Consider the following 15,232-nt stretch of genomic DNA (forward strand, 5'->3'; position numbering starts at 1 on the left):
TTTGTTGCTAGTGTCATAGGCTAACACATACTTAGTCACATACCTTTTGAGTTGAGGCTAATAAAAGAGTTGTTTCACTTTGTAGTAGGTTCTTTGAATTCCTGAATGTCCTCCCATTGGGGATTTATGAAGGGAACTCAATATCTTCTTCCTCAGTGCCTCACTGCTCCCAATTACCAACCTCCCTTTATATCTTATCACCCCTTGATTCAACGTGTACCCAGGCCTGCCATTAGGATTCAAAACTAGCTGTTCCATTAACTCCTTCATTTTGTTATCTCCTTCATAGCTAGCCTCTACTTCTTGATACCAATCCGGTGTGATGACATTAAGTGCAGTCGATTGTCCTTCCTCTTTGACACTTGGAAAGGGCATTAGCAACCACATTTTCTCTCCCCTTCCTATACTATATGATGTAATCTAGGCCCATAAGTTTGGCCATCCCTTTTCTTTAGAGGTGTGTATGAAGCTTATGCTCTAGTAAGAACTTTAGACTCTCATGGTCAGTTCTAATTATGAACTAACCTCTCTCCAAATAGTGCCTCCACCTCTCAACCGCCATCACCACAACCAACAACTCCTTCTCATATATGTTGAGTCCCATATGTCCAGGGGACAAGGCTTGGCTGAGATAAGCCAAGGGCCTCCCTTCTTGCATTAACATTGTTCCTACCCCCGTGCTACAAGTATTAGTCTCTAGTATGAAGGGTTTACTGAAATCTGGTAAACCTAACACCGAGGCCTTACTCATGGCCTCCTTCAATTTCTCAAATGCCTTTTCTGCCTCTGACCCCCATTCTTCAATAACTTTGTCAAAGGCCGGCTTATGATGCCATAATTTTTCACTAACCTCTTGTAATAGCTAATCAACCCTAGAAAACCCCTCAAGGCCTTAACGTTAGTAAGCCTTGGTCAATTCACCATAGCTGCCACCTTTCTCAGGTCTGTGCTTACCCCTGCACCTGAGATGACATGTCCCAAGTATTCTACCTGCTTCTGACCAAGGGCACATTTAGACCTCTTAATATACAATTGTATGGACTTGAGAACCTCAAATGTAGTTCTTAAGTGTTGTGAATGTTGGCTAAAGGTTTGGTTGTATATCAAAATGTTATCAAAGAAAACTAGAATAAATTGGCATAGGAAGGGTTAAAAAACTTGGTTCATGAGTGATTGAAAAGTGGTTGGGGTATTGGTGAGCCCAAATAGCATCACCAAGAACTCATAATTGCCACGATGGGTTCTAAAGGCAGTCTTTGTGGATATCATCAGAATTCATACGAATGTGATGATATCCTGAACGTAGGTCCAGTTTGGAGAAGATGGTGGCATTTTTCAGTTCATCTAGTAAGTCTTCAATTATAGGAATAGGGAACTTGTCCTTTATGGTTTGGTCGTTAAGTTAACGATAATTAACATAAAAGCGTCATGATCCATCTTTTTTCTTGATAAGAAGGATAGGGGAGGCATAGGGACTTTGGCTACGTCTGATTAAGGATTGTTGCAGCATTTCCTTAACCATTCTTTCAATTTCAGTTTTCTATGAGGAGGATATTTGTAGGATCTGACATTGATTGGTTCTGAATTAGGTTTGAGGTTGATTAAGTGGTCGAGGGTTCGTTTGGGTGGTAAGGAGTTAGGTTCTACAAACAGTTCCTCACATTTAGCCAAAAGCATATTAAGTTGGTGCAAGTAATGTGTTAGTGATAGTACCCTAGATGCTAGATTTACATTACGTAGGATATATGTGAATGGCACTCTTGATTTATTCTTGATATTAATAATAAGGTTATATCTTCATTCATACCTCTCATTCTCATCTTTATGAATGGGTCCCTAAACTTCCTGATAGAGGTCATTCTCTTATGGGAGTTGAGACTATGTGACGTGGATCTCTAGTTTAGGATTTCTTCAAAATATTTCCAATCCTTAGATTTATCAAAAAGGAATATGATATATCGATTAGTGGACTAGCATATGAGCTACTACTATTGTTAGCATGGGATGCTAATGGGAATGGGGCGGTGAGTTACACGCTATATTGCGTGGGACACATATAGTAGACATGTGGGTAGGTGTTGGTAGAACATCTGCTAAATGTGATGCCTGCGACAGATTACATGGCTTTAGGATTAATGATCTGTCGTTGGTTCTCGATTGTGTATTTGGTCCTTGGACCAAAGATGACATAGTGTCTTGTGCACTGGTGTTAAGGATTTACCGTTGAATGGAACCATCTGGTGTAAGAGGTGGGATGCTCATTGTGTGGTCTCTAAGTAATGCCGTATGGAGACAGATGTTCACTGATGGCATCCATTGATCTCCATTGGATGGAAGCGTACATCCTATGTAATTTGTATTGATGGTTGTGGTTGGAAATCCCCTAGCCAGGGTGAGCATGAGATTGAAAAGAGTTCCAATGTCAGATGGGATCTGACATGCTACTTATACCACACACACCTTATCGGATCTGTCATAGTTATCGAGTCCTGTGAGTTTAATCGGTCCATGTCTCTCACTCGGTCAGGATGTTAGTCAATGGAAGGACTATAGTGCACGATAATCGAGGAGCCTTAATAGGTTCATATGGAGTTAGACTTCATTGCCATTAGGATTGTCCTGAGTCTTGGCTAGTGGATACTTAGGATCCTTCGGGGTGTTTTGGAGATTTGGAGAGATCCCCTTACTATGTCGATGGGATCAGCTGTCGTTAAGGAGTTGACGTGTCCCGATTGCTACATGGCTGTGAATCTAATACATTGATTAGTGATCCATTGCTCTTAGTATGTTCCTCATCATTGTGGGACAATGATTTTGGACACTATTGTATATGGTTGATTGCTATTGGATAGTAAGGGCCTTAGTGGCATTATTGGATAATGCAAGGGCTATTATTCATTAATAGCGGGGCCAGAATGCAATAATCACGAAGTGGGCGGAAGTCGATCAACTTCGGTCCATCGTATCTTTCAGTATGATTGACTGATGTTGAGCCACGCAGTTGTAGTTGAGTTCGATTGACTGAATCGTGCAGCTTAGTTGACCTGAACTCAAATCGCCTGTCGACTTAGGTCGAATGAACTAGGCAGTTCGATCAATCGAACTTAGGCAACAAGCCTCTGGTCAACTTCAGTCAACCAAATAGTGATCTTTGGTTGATCGGAATTCTGCTGCGTGGTTCAACACGAGCCTTTGATGCCCTGACGCTCTGCATGCAAAGGATGGGAGAGAGAAGGACGGAAGGCGTGCAAGGGTTTTGAAAAAGTGGGATTTGTTGAGATATTAATAGGGAGAGGGCTTTAGAGGAGGCTAACTTTAATGGCTGCTCCCCTCTCTCTCTTGCCTTTTGCTTCTCCTTCCTCCTCTTGTCTGGTTCTTCTTCTCCATTGCTGTGGCTATCATCTTGCTCTTGCTCCAAGAGATAGCTGGTACAACACCTCCATTTCTTCTCCCATTCAAGGAGGCTATTGGATAGCCAAGAAGCTACCCAAGGATGAACACTCATAGAACAACGATTCATCTCCATTGAGAGAGTTCTAGCCTAACTCCATTGGAGGGTTTCGCTTGCATCTCGGGCGTGGACTAACTAGGTCATTCACAAGTGAGAAGGTGGGTTAGTCACTTGGAGTAACAGCTTGGACGTAGGAGCTCAGACAGACGACAAGGAGGAGCAACCATTGTCTGGACAATCGGTATCTTTGTTCTTCGAAAAGGTATACAGAAAAACCCCTTATGGCATGGTTTTTCTTTTGTAGCATATGGATGGAGTATATTGAGTCTTGTAAGGATTGCTTTCGCTTCTGTTTTGTGCTGCTTTGATATTGTTCTTGGTTTTGAAAATAATTTTTAGAACTTGTAAATCCTTTCGTAGATCCACTCGTTGTTGGTTGTTGGTTTTGGCCTCGAGCCCTCATTTCCTTTCATAATGTACCTCCAATTGACTCTGATATGGAGTGTGTGTGGCCAGCTGAAACTCCCCTTCTTGCTCACTTCCTTCCTCTATCTCCTCCATTGCCTGGATGGAAAATAGCTGGGCTACTTGAGCCCACTTGTGCTTGACTAGCCTCTAGAGCTTCCTCATTGTAATCATCTTCCAAGTACCCATCTTCTTGTTGCCCGTGAGGGTCAACTTCTTCCCCTTCTTCTCAAAGATCACTTCCCTCCTGATAAAATCAAAGTTGATAGGGCTCACCTGTTTCATCCAATCCACTCTTAACACCACATCACAACCCCTTAGCTTAAGTAATCTCAAATCAGCCTCAAACAACTTCCCTTGCATTTCCCAACAAAACCCTATGCAAGCTGACTTGCTTAGCAATTTGTTGCCATTGGCAATGATTATTGTCAAGGGTTGGGTTCTTGTGAGTCTACAGTGGAGCTTCTTAGCAGTTCTCATCCAAGAAACTGTGGGTGCTCCCATTATCGATTAAGATCATCAAATTGCTCTCTTGCACCTTCCTTTCCACCTTAATAATTTTGTTGTTGGTTAACCCTTTGAGAGCATGTAGTGAAATTTCTTTGTTATCTTCCCTTTCTAACTCCTCTGCTTCTTTTATTTCCTCTTCTTCACCCATCACTCCATCCTCACCTTCTAGCAAGAGCAATTGCCTCTTGCATTGGTGTCCTGGGTAATACCAGGCACCACATTTAAAACACAACCCTGCCTGCCTCCTTTGTTCTATCAGCCTCCCATTCTAACCTATTGAATAGTTAACAAGTGTAGTCACCGTCATCCCTTTCTGTCTAGGGTTCATCCTTACTACCTCCTTGCCATACCCTTTAACCATTGGTATTGTAGAACCCATGTTGACTCCCTTACTCTGTTGACTTTGCTTCTTCATTATAGCTTCTACCATAATCTCTTGCAGCCTAGCACTCTTGACTGCTTGCTCCACTCATGAAACTAGAGACAAAATAGGCTTCAGAGAGGTGGGGGTTTAGGTTGAGCATTATAGACCTTAACTCCTCAAATCGGGCTTGGTAAGCTTGCACCCCTGCTTCTTGTTTGAGCTTATTGAATTCTTCCACCACATCCATTCCGTTTCTATCCCCAAACCTCTCACACAATTTGTCAGCAAATTCATACCATGGAGACTCCCCCCTCACCTTTGACCAACCTTGATACCAGGCATCCCCAACATCATTGAGGTAAGTGGCTGCCAATGACACTCTATATCCTTCTGGTATGTTATACCAACCAAACATTCGCTCACATCTCCTAACCCACCATTTGGGATTACTCCCATCAAATAGGGGTATCTCCATTTTTGGCATAGGGAACCCTGGTTGATTGAGTGGACTTGGTCCCTCTCGCCTTTGATCCACTTCAGTGTCCTTTCCTTCTCTCGGGGCCACCTCAATTTCAGAGGGCCCCGTATTCATATTTCTCACTCCATGGCCAATGAGGACCGACTCTGTTCTTTCTCTTGGAGGAAAATTAGGTGATCGGTTTACTTGATTTTGGCGGGTGAACATAACTATGAAATTCTGCAGTTGATTCCTGATTTGAGCTCCAACTTCCTCTTTGATCCCATCCAACCTTCTCTCTAAGCCCCCAGAGAGGTATCCATCTTTCGATCCATTGCCATGATTGCTTCATGGTTCCGATTGGATCTGATCTCCAGTAATTTCACTCGGGCTTTTTGATCAGTAACCGTCGAGTAGAATTGCTGCACATGCGACTCAAGATTCTTCATCCTAGTCCCTTCCGCCATTGTTGCTCTTGTTGAATTCCCTTGGCCTGGACTTGCTCTGATACCAAATTGTCAAATTTTTAGAGATCTGACAATAATTCTCGAGAATTTGGTGGAGAATTCTAGAGAAATAAGGAAGAACTGATGGAAATCAGAGGGAGAATGAGAGAGAGAGAATTGAGAGAAATGAGAGAGAGATAGAAATGGGAAGAAAGTCAGAGTGGATTTGAATTCAATTTCTGCATGCCTCATTACATGGAATCGGGTCCTTCATATAGAAGGGATTTTATTTACATAGTTAGCCCTTCTAGAATTAGCTTCCCAACCTCTTAACCACCTACACATGTAGGCTATGCCACTTGCACGGCACATTCTCCTCTCTAAGTACTTATACCGTGACACTAGGTTCGAAGAACTATTTGGAGATAATAAGTGTGTCATTTGAAAAAGGCCTTGTATGGGCTAAAATAGTCTCGAAGGGTGTGGTTTGGAAGATTTACAAAGGTAATGAGACAAATGAGATATAAATAGAGTTAGGGAGATCATATCCTATTCATAAAGCATAATGGAGAAGGTAAGATTGTAGCCTTATTAATTTATGTTGATGATATTATTATCGCAGAGAATGATGACGCTGAAAGAGTTACTCCGAGGGAACATCCAGCATAAGAATTTGAAATTAAAGACCTTGGGAAGTTGAGATACTTTCTAGGTAATGAAGTAACCTACTCCAAGAATAATATATTCCTATCCCAAAGGAAGTATATTTTGGACTTGTTGAACAGGGAAACTTAACAGCAAGACAAGTTTTTCCACTGACCTAAATCACATAATAGGGTCAAAAGATGGAGGTGACATAGTTAATAAGGGCACTTATCAAAGGTTAATTGGCAAATTAATATATCTGTCTTGTACTAGGCCCGATATTTTGCTTATTTTGTGGGAATAATCAGCCAATTTATGCATGACCCAATGAAAGAACACCTATCGGTTGTAAACCACATCCTACATTACTTAAAAGCAACTCTAGGAAAAGGAATCATGTTTCGAAACAATGGTGGTATGACTCTAGAAGCATTTTCTAATGCTGACTATATAGGTTCACTTATGGACAAACGATCCACTTCAAGCTATTGTACATTCCTAGGAGGACACTTGGTCACATGGAGGAGTATAAAGCAAAGTGTGGTTGCGAGATCAAGTGCCAGAGTTTTGAGCTATAGATCATGGAGTATGTGAACTTCTATGGCTAAGGATTATTTTAAATGACCTCAAGATCAAATTGGAAGAGACATTGAAACTGTATTGTGATAAAGTTTTCTATCAGTATTGCTCATAATCTAATCCAACATGATTGTACCAAGCATATAGAAGTCGATAGACATTTCATCAAGGAAAATTGGACAGTGGCTTAATAATTACTTCTTATATGCCAACAAAAAACTAGATATCAGACATCCTAACCAAAGGTCTTTCACTAGCAAGAGTTCAGGAGATTTCATGCAAGTTGGGAATGGTCAACAGATACTATTTAGCTTGAGGGGGAGTGTTGAAGAATCAATCATCAATCAATCGAGATTCATCCCAATCAATTTCTTGTGATTGTGGGATTGATCGTGGGATTGGTTTCCATGTTTGTTGTTTGACTTCTTTGTACAGATTTGATTATGCTTCCTTTCCTCATTGTTTCCTTTTTGTAGTCTTTCCTACTTTGTAAATCTTTACTTGTATAAATAGGGTGATCGGCCCTATTGTATCTATATATGAAAATATTATAGTTCTTCACAATATCCAATAGGTTTTTTGCACCTAGCTCCTCAAGCGATATGAACATTGTTTGAAGATGTGGGATTTCCTATATGCAACTTTCCTAATATGCAGATTTCTATATGCAGCAGATTCCTTATCTTGGCTGTATCGTGTTTGTATTTTATTTCTTTGTCTGATTTGATTGTATAATTGTAGTTTCCTTTTCTATACAATTCCTCTTCTGTACATAATTCCTAAACTAGTGTTAGGAATCTATCTAATTAGGAAACTTCCTAATTAGACTTAGGAAACTGATGCCTATATGAATTATAGGCATGTATATATATGGCTGGAATTCTTTAGACTGAATAAGATTGGGTTATTCTTCTTTTTCAACATAGTATCAGAGCCTTAGGTTCTATCAACGAACTAGGGTTTCTCTCGGTTGTTTATAGCCAGAATCTTCTTTCATAAACCTAAGTTATGACAGAAACCGTAGAATTTGGTAGCACCAATGAAGTCCCATTCTCGGGTAGTTCCAGTAGTGATGCGATAACCGGTGGTGAGTTGCAAAATATTCAACTAGCCTACAGGTTGAATGAGAAGAATTACCTCAAGCGGTCCCAACTCACTAGGACGTTCCTAAAGGGCAAGGGAAAGTTGAGCCACTTGCTTGGAACATGACCTAAGGATAGTGATCGAGGAGGATTCTCTAGTCATGTCCGGGCTCTAGAATTCTATGATTTTAGAAATCAGTGACACGGTGATGTTCCTTATAATGGTAACGGCTAGGGAGATCTGGGAAGCAGTGAAGATCACCTATTCAAAGGTAAATGATGTTATTCAAATATATGAGATTAGAACCAAGGTAGTAGCCACTAAGCAGGGCACTCGATAGTCGATCCATAACCGAGTATGCCAACTTGTGGCAAGAATTGGATCGCTATCAATGTATCCAAATGAAGTGCAGTAAGGATGCTGCCATTCAAAAAAGGTTTGTGGAGAGGGAGAGAACCTATGATTTTTTAGCTGGACTAAATGTGGAGTATGATGCAGTTAGGGTCCAGATTCTTGGCAAAACGGATTTGCCTTCCTTAAATGAGGCAATATCCATAGTGCATGTGGAGGAAAGCAGAAAAGGAGTGATGTTGGAGACCAATCACATGGAGAATTCAACCCTTTTAACTCTAAAGGGTCTTGGGGAGGAGAGATGGGTTAGAGAAGATAGGAAGGATGCGGACCCAAGTAAAACCACAAATAAGGATAACTTGTGGTGTACATATTGCAAGAAGCCGAGGCACACTATTGAAAAATGCTGGAAGCTTCATGGGAAGCCAGCCAAAGGTGGATAACAAAAGGGGTAGGCCTATGTGGCCAATAGTCAGTAGATTCCCTATGTGGCCAATAACTAGTAGGTTGTAGAAGGAAAAGCTACAAAACAGGCTGAATTGATGGAGCTTAACCGGGAGGAAATAGAGAAGCTGAGGAACCTACTGGGAACTCTTGAAAAGGGGTCGGGAGTAGGTATTTCTAACCTAGCCTTCACAGGTATAACTTCCATTATTTTTAACTTACATGCTTTAGATTTAGCACTTAAAAGATACTTGGATTCTCGACTCCGAAGCCACAGACCATATGACACCTTCCTGTTACAAGTTTTTATCCTACAAACCGTGCCCTAGCACTAAGAAAATTGTATTGGCCGATGGTTCCCTAACTATTGTAGCTGGAATAGGGGATATACTTATAAACAACAACCTAACCTTGAAGGATGTCCTTCATGTCCTTAAGATTTTCACCAACCTTGTTTCCATTAAAAAACTAACCCATGATGCTAATTATGGTGTCATCTTCTGTCCCTCATTTTGTGAATTTTAGGAAAAGGACTCGAGGAAGATGATTTGGCATGTTAGGGTGAAGGAGGGACTTTATCATCTTGAAGATCCTAGCGGACAGATTGCTAAGAGACATTTTTCCTGTGCATCATTTTTAGCTAAATCCAATAAGGATGTACTTTGGCTTCATCATTTTCGCCTAGGACATCCATTTGTTAGTGTTCTTTAATTTATGTTTCTCTCTTTGTTCAAGGGATTAGATATTAGGGATTTCCAATGTGATGTTTGTCAACTTGTTAAACATAGATAGAAGGGTTTCATTCCCCTCTCAATAATAATAGAAGTTATCTTCCCTTTACTCTAATTCATAGTGACATATGGGGTCCTTCTCCTGTTCCTAATCTCTCGGGAGCTTTGTGGTTTGTGTTGTTTGTAGATGACTACACACGAGTGGCGTGGTTATATCTATTAAAAGCCAAATCAGAAGTATGCACCATCTTTCCAAACTTCTACGCTGTGATTAAAAATTAGTTTGGAGCTGAAATAAAAAGGGTTAGAACAGATAATGCTAAAGACTTTTTCAACCAAACCCTATCTAATTTTTTTCAAGAGAAGGGTATAATCCATGAATCATCTTTTGTCTATACCCCCCTAGCAAAATGGGGCAGCTGAGAGGAAAAATGGCCATTTGCTAGCTATTACAAGAGCCTTGCTATTCCACAATAATGTCCCTAAACATTATTGGTGAGAAATTGCCTTGACAACTACTTATCTTATTAATAGGTTACCCTCTAGAAGCCTTGATTCTAATAGTCCAATTCAGCTTCTTTCTAAGGCTCTTCCAGAGTTCATGCCTCCTAATGGTCTTTCTCCTAGAGTGTTTGGTTGTCTAGTTTTTGTTCACAATCACTCTCCTAATAGAGGGAAATTGGATTCTAGAGCCCTCAAATGTATTTTGTTGGGTACTCCTTTACACAAAAGGGTTATAAATGCTTCCATCCTCCATTCAAAACTTTTTTTTGGTTTCAGCCGATGTAAGTTTTGTGGAGGAGAGCTCTTATTTCAGTAATGTCTATCCTTAGGGGGAGACTGAATTCTTGGGAGGAAGTGATGGAGAATTGTTTCTTCCTACTCTTCCTTCTTCATCCTTTTATCACTCTTTACCTCATCTAAAGGATATTCCATAGGATTCTCTAAATATGATACCTAGGGAAAATGTTCAGCTTACTTATAGTCCGCTAAAGGTATACTCAAGGAGAAAGGTCCTAGATCATCAACCTGAGCAGGCTGCCTTATTTGAACCAAGTCCAGATCTTGAACCTATTTCAAACCCTATCCAGCCTATGAGTTGTCTTGATCCAACTACATCAGACCTTGTTTCCAATACCCATCAACAACCCAAACTTGATCTTGATGACCTTGACATCCCAATTGCCCTTAGAAAGGGGACCTGGGCCTACACCGAACATCCCCTGCATTTGTTCCTTACCTACTCAAATCTGTCCCTTACACACAAATCCTTCCTAACCAACATAAATTCTATCCCTATCCCAAGGACTGTGTTTGAAGCATCAAGTAATGAAAGTTGGAAGGATGCCATGAGGGTTGAGATGGCAGCCCTTGAGAAGAACCAAACGAATTGGTTAAGTTGCCCAAAGGGAAGCAAGCTATAGGGTGTAAGTGGGTGTTTACCGTGACATATAAGTTTGATGGGTCCTTAGACGATATAAAGCTAGGTTGGTTGTTAAGGGTTATACCCAAACGTATGGAGTGGACTATCTTGAAACCTTTGCCCTTGTAGCTAAGATAAACACTATCAGGATATTATTGTCATTAGCAGCTATGTTTGATTGGCCTCTATCTCAATTTGATGTCAAAAATGCCTTTTTACATGGGGATTTAAAAGAAGAGATTTATATGGAAGTTCCTCCTGGGTTTGGGTTGCAAAATAAGGATGAGAATGTGGTATGTCGTTTAAAAAAGGCTCTCTGTGGATTGAAACAGTCATCAAGAGCCTGGTTTGGGAGGTTTATGAGGGTTATGCTTGATTTGGGATACAAGCAAAGTCAAGGGGATCACACCCTTTTTATCAATCATTCAGTAACAGGGAAGTTAATTGCATTGTTAGTCTATGTTGATGATATAATTGTTACCGAGGATGATAAGGAAGGAATGAAGCTCTTAAAAGAATGTTTGATTAAAGAATTTGAGATAAAGGAGTTGGGAAAGTTGAAATATTTTCTAGGCATAGAACTGGCTCGATCTAAGGAAGGCAACTTCATTTCCCAACACAAATATGTGTTGGACCTTTTGACGGATATTGGTATGCTTGGGGGGAAGGGCCTTTGATACTCCTATTGAGCAAAATCATGGAATTGGCGACCATTCTAAAGAGGAGGCAGTGGATAAAGAATTCTATCAGAGGTTAGTAGGAAGACTCATTTATTTATCTCATACTCAACTAGGCATTGTTTATGCAATGAGTGTGGCTTGCCAATTCATGCATGCCCTAAGGAAAGCCATGTAAAGGCTATGCACAGGATTCTCCATTACCTTAAGGGAACTCCTGGTAAGGGTATCTTGTTTAAGAAAGGAGGAGAAATGTCTTTGGAAGCATACAATGATGCTGATTATGTAGGATTTCTTGTTGATAAGAGGTCTACTTCAGGCTATTGTACATTTCTAGGTGGAAATCTTGTCACTCAGAGGAGTGAAAAACAGAATGTGATGGCTAGATTTAGTGCTGAGACTGAATTCAGATCTATAGCCCTAGGTATGTGTGAGTTACTACGGCTGAAAATTATTTTGGAGGATCTAAAGATCAGCTTATGAGGCTTTATTGTGATAACAAGTCAGCAATAAGTATTGCCCATAACCTGGTCTAACATGATAGGACCAAGCATGTTGAAGTTGATAGGCATTTCATTAAAGAGAAGCTTGAGAGTGACTTTATCTGCACACCCTTTGTCCCTACAGGAGAGCAACTAGCAGATGTCTTAACTAAAGGGTTTCCGGGTCATGTGTACCGCAAGATCTTGAGCAAGATGGGATTGTATGATATACACTCTCTATCTTGAGGGGGAGTGTTAGAAGACGAGAGATTTCCTTTATGCAACTTTCCTAATATGCAGATTTCTATATGCAGATATGCAGCAGATTCCTTATTTTGGTTGTATCATGTTTGTATTTTATTTCTTTGTCTGATTTGATTGTATAGTTGTAGTTTCTTTTTCTGTATAATTCCTCTTCTGTACATAATTCCTAAACTAGTGTTAGGAATCTATCTAATTGGGAAACGTCCTAATTAGATAAACATCATTAGGAAGTTTTAATTAGACTTAGGAAACTGATGCCTATATGAATTATAGGCATGTATATATGGCTGGAATTCTTTAGACTGAATAAGATTGAATTATTCTTCTTTTTCAACAAACATCATTGCGCCTTAAGGGCACCTTTTTCCCTTGACTACCTTGATGTTGCCTTGGTGGATAAGTAAAAGAAGACATGAATATTAAGCTTGAATTATGGAGGGATATTTTAAAATCCAAGAGTTTTAAGTTGTACATGTCGAAAACCAAATATATGGAATGCAATTTAGTAAAATAGAGATGGGGATAATGTTATGGTGCGAGTCGTCTAACTTAAAAATAAGTTCTTAAGAAGATCAACTCCTAGGACATAGGTCGAGCGGTCAGGCAAGCGATATACTGGTGTCAGTTTGGTGGGTCATGAGTTTGATTCTCGTTTTGCGCAATAAGACAAAGTCTCACACCTACGATTTACCTCATCTGGCGTAATTGAGGGCACGAGTACTGGGGACCGCGCAAGGGCGGTCATCCCAAGTTCTTAATAAGATCAATTCAACTATCTTGGATCTAATTTTCAAAACTAAGGTGAAATTATTAAAGATGTTACTTATTGAATTAAAACATCATGGTTAAAGTGAAAAAGTGCTTCCAACATTTTATGCAATTGTAAAATCCATTTAAAGTTAAAATGTAAGTTTTATTAGACGGCTACAAGACCAACTTTGTTGTATAGCACAATGTTGGGCAATTAAATACCAACATGTACAAAATATGAGTGTAGTAGAAATGAGGATGTTATGGTGAATATGCAACCATACCTTAAAAAAAGGAAGGAAGAAAGAAGATTTTCTATAAAAAGATGGAGTGATGTCTATTGAAGATAAGATGCACAAGACACAATTAAAATGATCTAGATATATGGGGAGAGTGAACAGATTGGAAGATGTTTGTAGCAAAAGAGATAAGAGTAAGACCAAATAAAACTCAATGGAAAATTCTCAGACATCACATAAGATATAATGACCCTATAGAAAACATAGTCATGAATAGCGAGAACATGTACAAAATATGAGTATAGTAGAAATGAGGATGTTATGGTGAATATGCAACCATACCTAAAAAAAGGGAAGAAAGAGAGAAGATTATCTATAAAAGGATGGAGTGATGTCTATTGAAGATAAGATGCACAAAGACACAATTAACATGATCTGGATATATGGGGAGAGTGAACAGATTGAAAGATGTTTGTAGCAAAAGAGATAGAGTAAGACCAAATAAAACTCAAATGGAAAATTCTCAGACATCACATAAGATATAATGACCCTATAGAAAACATAGTCATGAATAGCGAGTTTAGCACACTAAAACTCATGTACTTGACTCCGTCTAGTGAGATTAAGGCTTGGTATCATTGTGCTTCTTGTTGTCGTCTGTGGTGGATTACGATTGCCATCTATATACACAAAGGCACGCACATGAACATGCAATTAATGCCAATTGGAAAGAGCGCCTTGAACTTGCTGAAGGTCTGGGATTAGAAATCTCAAGAAACAGAGCACATATTCTGAATACATCTCCATGGATGGCTCCCAATCCAGGTACTATAAAATCAACTTTCATGTTTCCTACTACAGTAACTTTATGATGGGAGTCTAGATAGAGATCATAATGGTCAGGTGACCAGGTCATTACTTAGAAACTATATAATAATATAGCCAAGGAAACATGCCTATGGGCATTATCAAGTGGCTGGAATTCAGTTATTCTTGAATTGGACTCCCTACTCACTGTGAAATACTCCAAAATGAGGTTCCAAGATCTTCCATGGCTGATATCTGATAGGGTTTCAGATATACAAGCTGTGCTAAGTGCAAATCCACTTTGGGCAATCCATCACTCTTAACAAGTCCAGCAATAAGGCAGCTCATGTGCTGGTGAATTATGCTAGAAAAGCACCATCCCTTGTATTCGTACTACTTCCCCAGAACATATAGGATACAGCAGATCTGCTACTGTCTAAGGGTCTTTCTCAGTTCTCCTTTCTATTTCATTCTTGTATTTGATTACTATTCCTCTTAATCAATTGATGATTGGCAAAAAAATAAAAAATAACTTTCAATTTACAAACTTTAGGATAAAATTTTGCTTGCAAGATGTATGGCAGCATGACATGCATGAAATATAGTGTTTCCACATTGAATGAGCTTTGGAACACTTCAATATTTGGTATATTGCACCCTATCATGCAGAACCTGCCATTTGGGAAAAATCCCAACCCCATCCATAACTTTCCCATCTTTATGTTGCTGGCTCTACCTTGATTGTCTTCTGACATTAATTCTTATGCAGCTGAAAGGATTGCAAGTCTCTCGGAATTGATGTTTGAAGGTAGATCGTCGAGGGATGGTGCTTGGTAAGCTTCACATGACAGTGTCTTTGAAACTATATGTTTGTTGCTTAGCATTTCAAGTGCTTCTATACTGTTGTGCATGGAATTTGGAATTTGAAATGATTTTATCCCTGTAATGATTTTGTAAAATTCATGAGAAAAAAGGGTGATCATTTAAAACCCTTAAGGCTTGTTTAGTTGTAGGAATTGTTTTCTTGATATCCATTTACACTTTTTAGAAAAGGTATTTAATTG

The 15,232-nt window shown here is 39.6% G+C and overlaps 1 protein-coding gene across 1 annotated transcript in view; it reads left to right on the forward strand.

The window, feature by feature from the left end:
• The window catches only part of LOC127794549 (protein SAWADEE HOMEODOMAIN HOMOLOG 1), a 45,712-nt gene that overhangs the window by 10,988 nt on the left and 19,492 nt on the right, over positions 1–15,232 (forward strand). Inside the window, exon 5 of the mRNA XM_052325727.1 lies at positions 14,938–15,001. Within this exon, the coding sequence (XP_052181687.1) occupies positions 14,938–15,001 (64 nt within the window). The remainder of the gene's footprint in view (positions 1–14,937; positions 15,002–15,232) is intronic.

Source organism: Diospyros lotus, chromosome 2 (genome assembly GCF_014633365.1).
Source record: "Diospyros lotus cultivar Yz01 chromosome 2, ASM1463336v1, whole genome shotgun sequence".
Lineage (NCBI taxonomy): Eukaryota > Viridiplantae > Streptophyta > Magnoliopsida > Ericales > Ebenaceae > Diospyros > Diospyros lotus.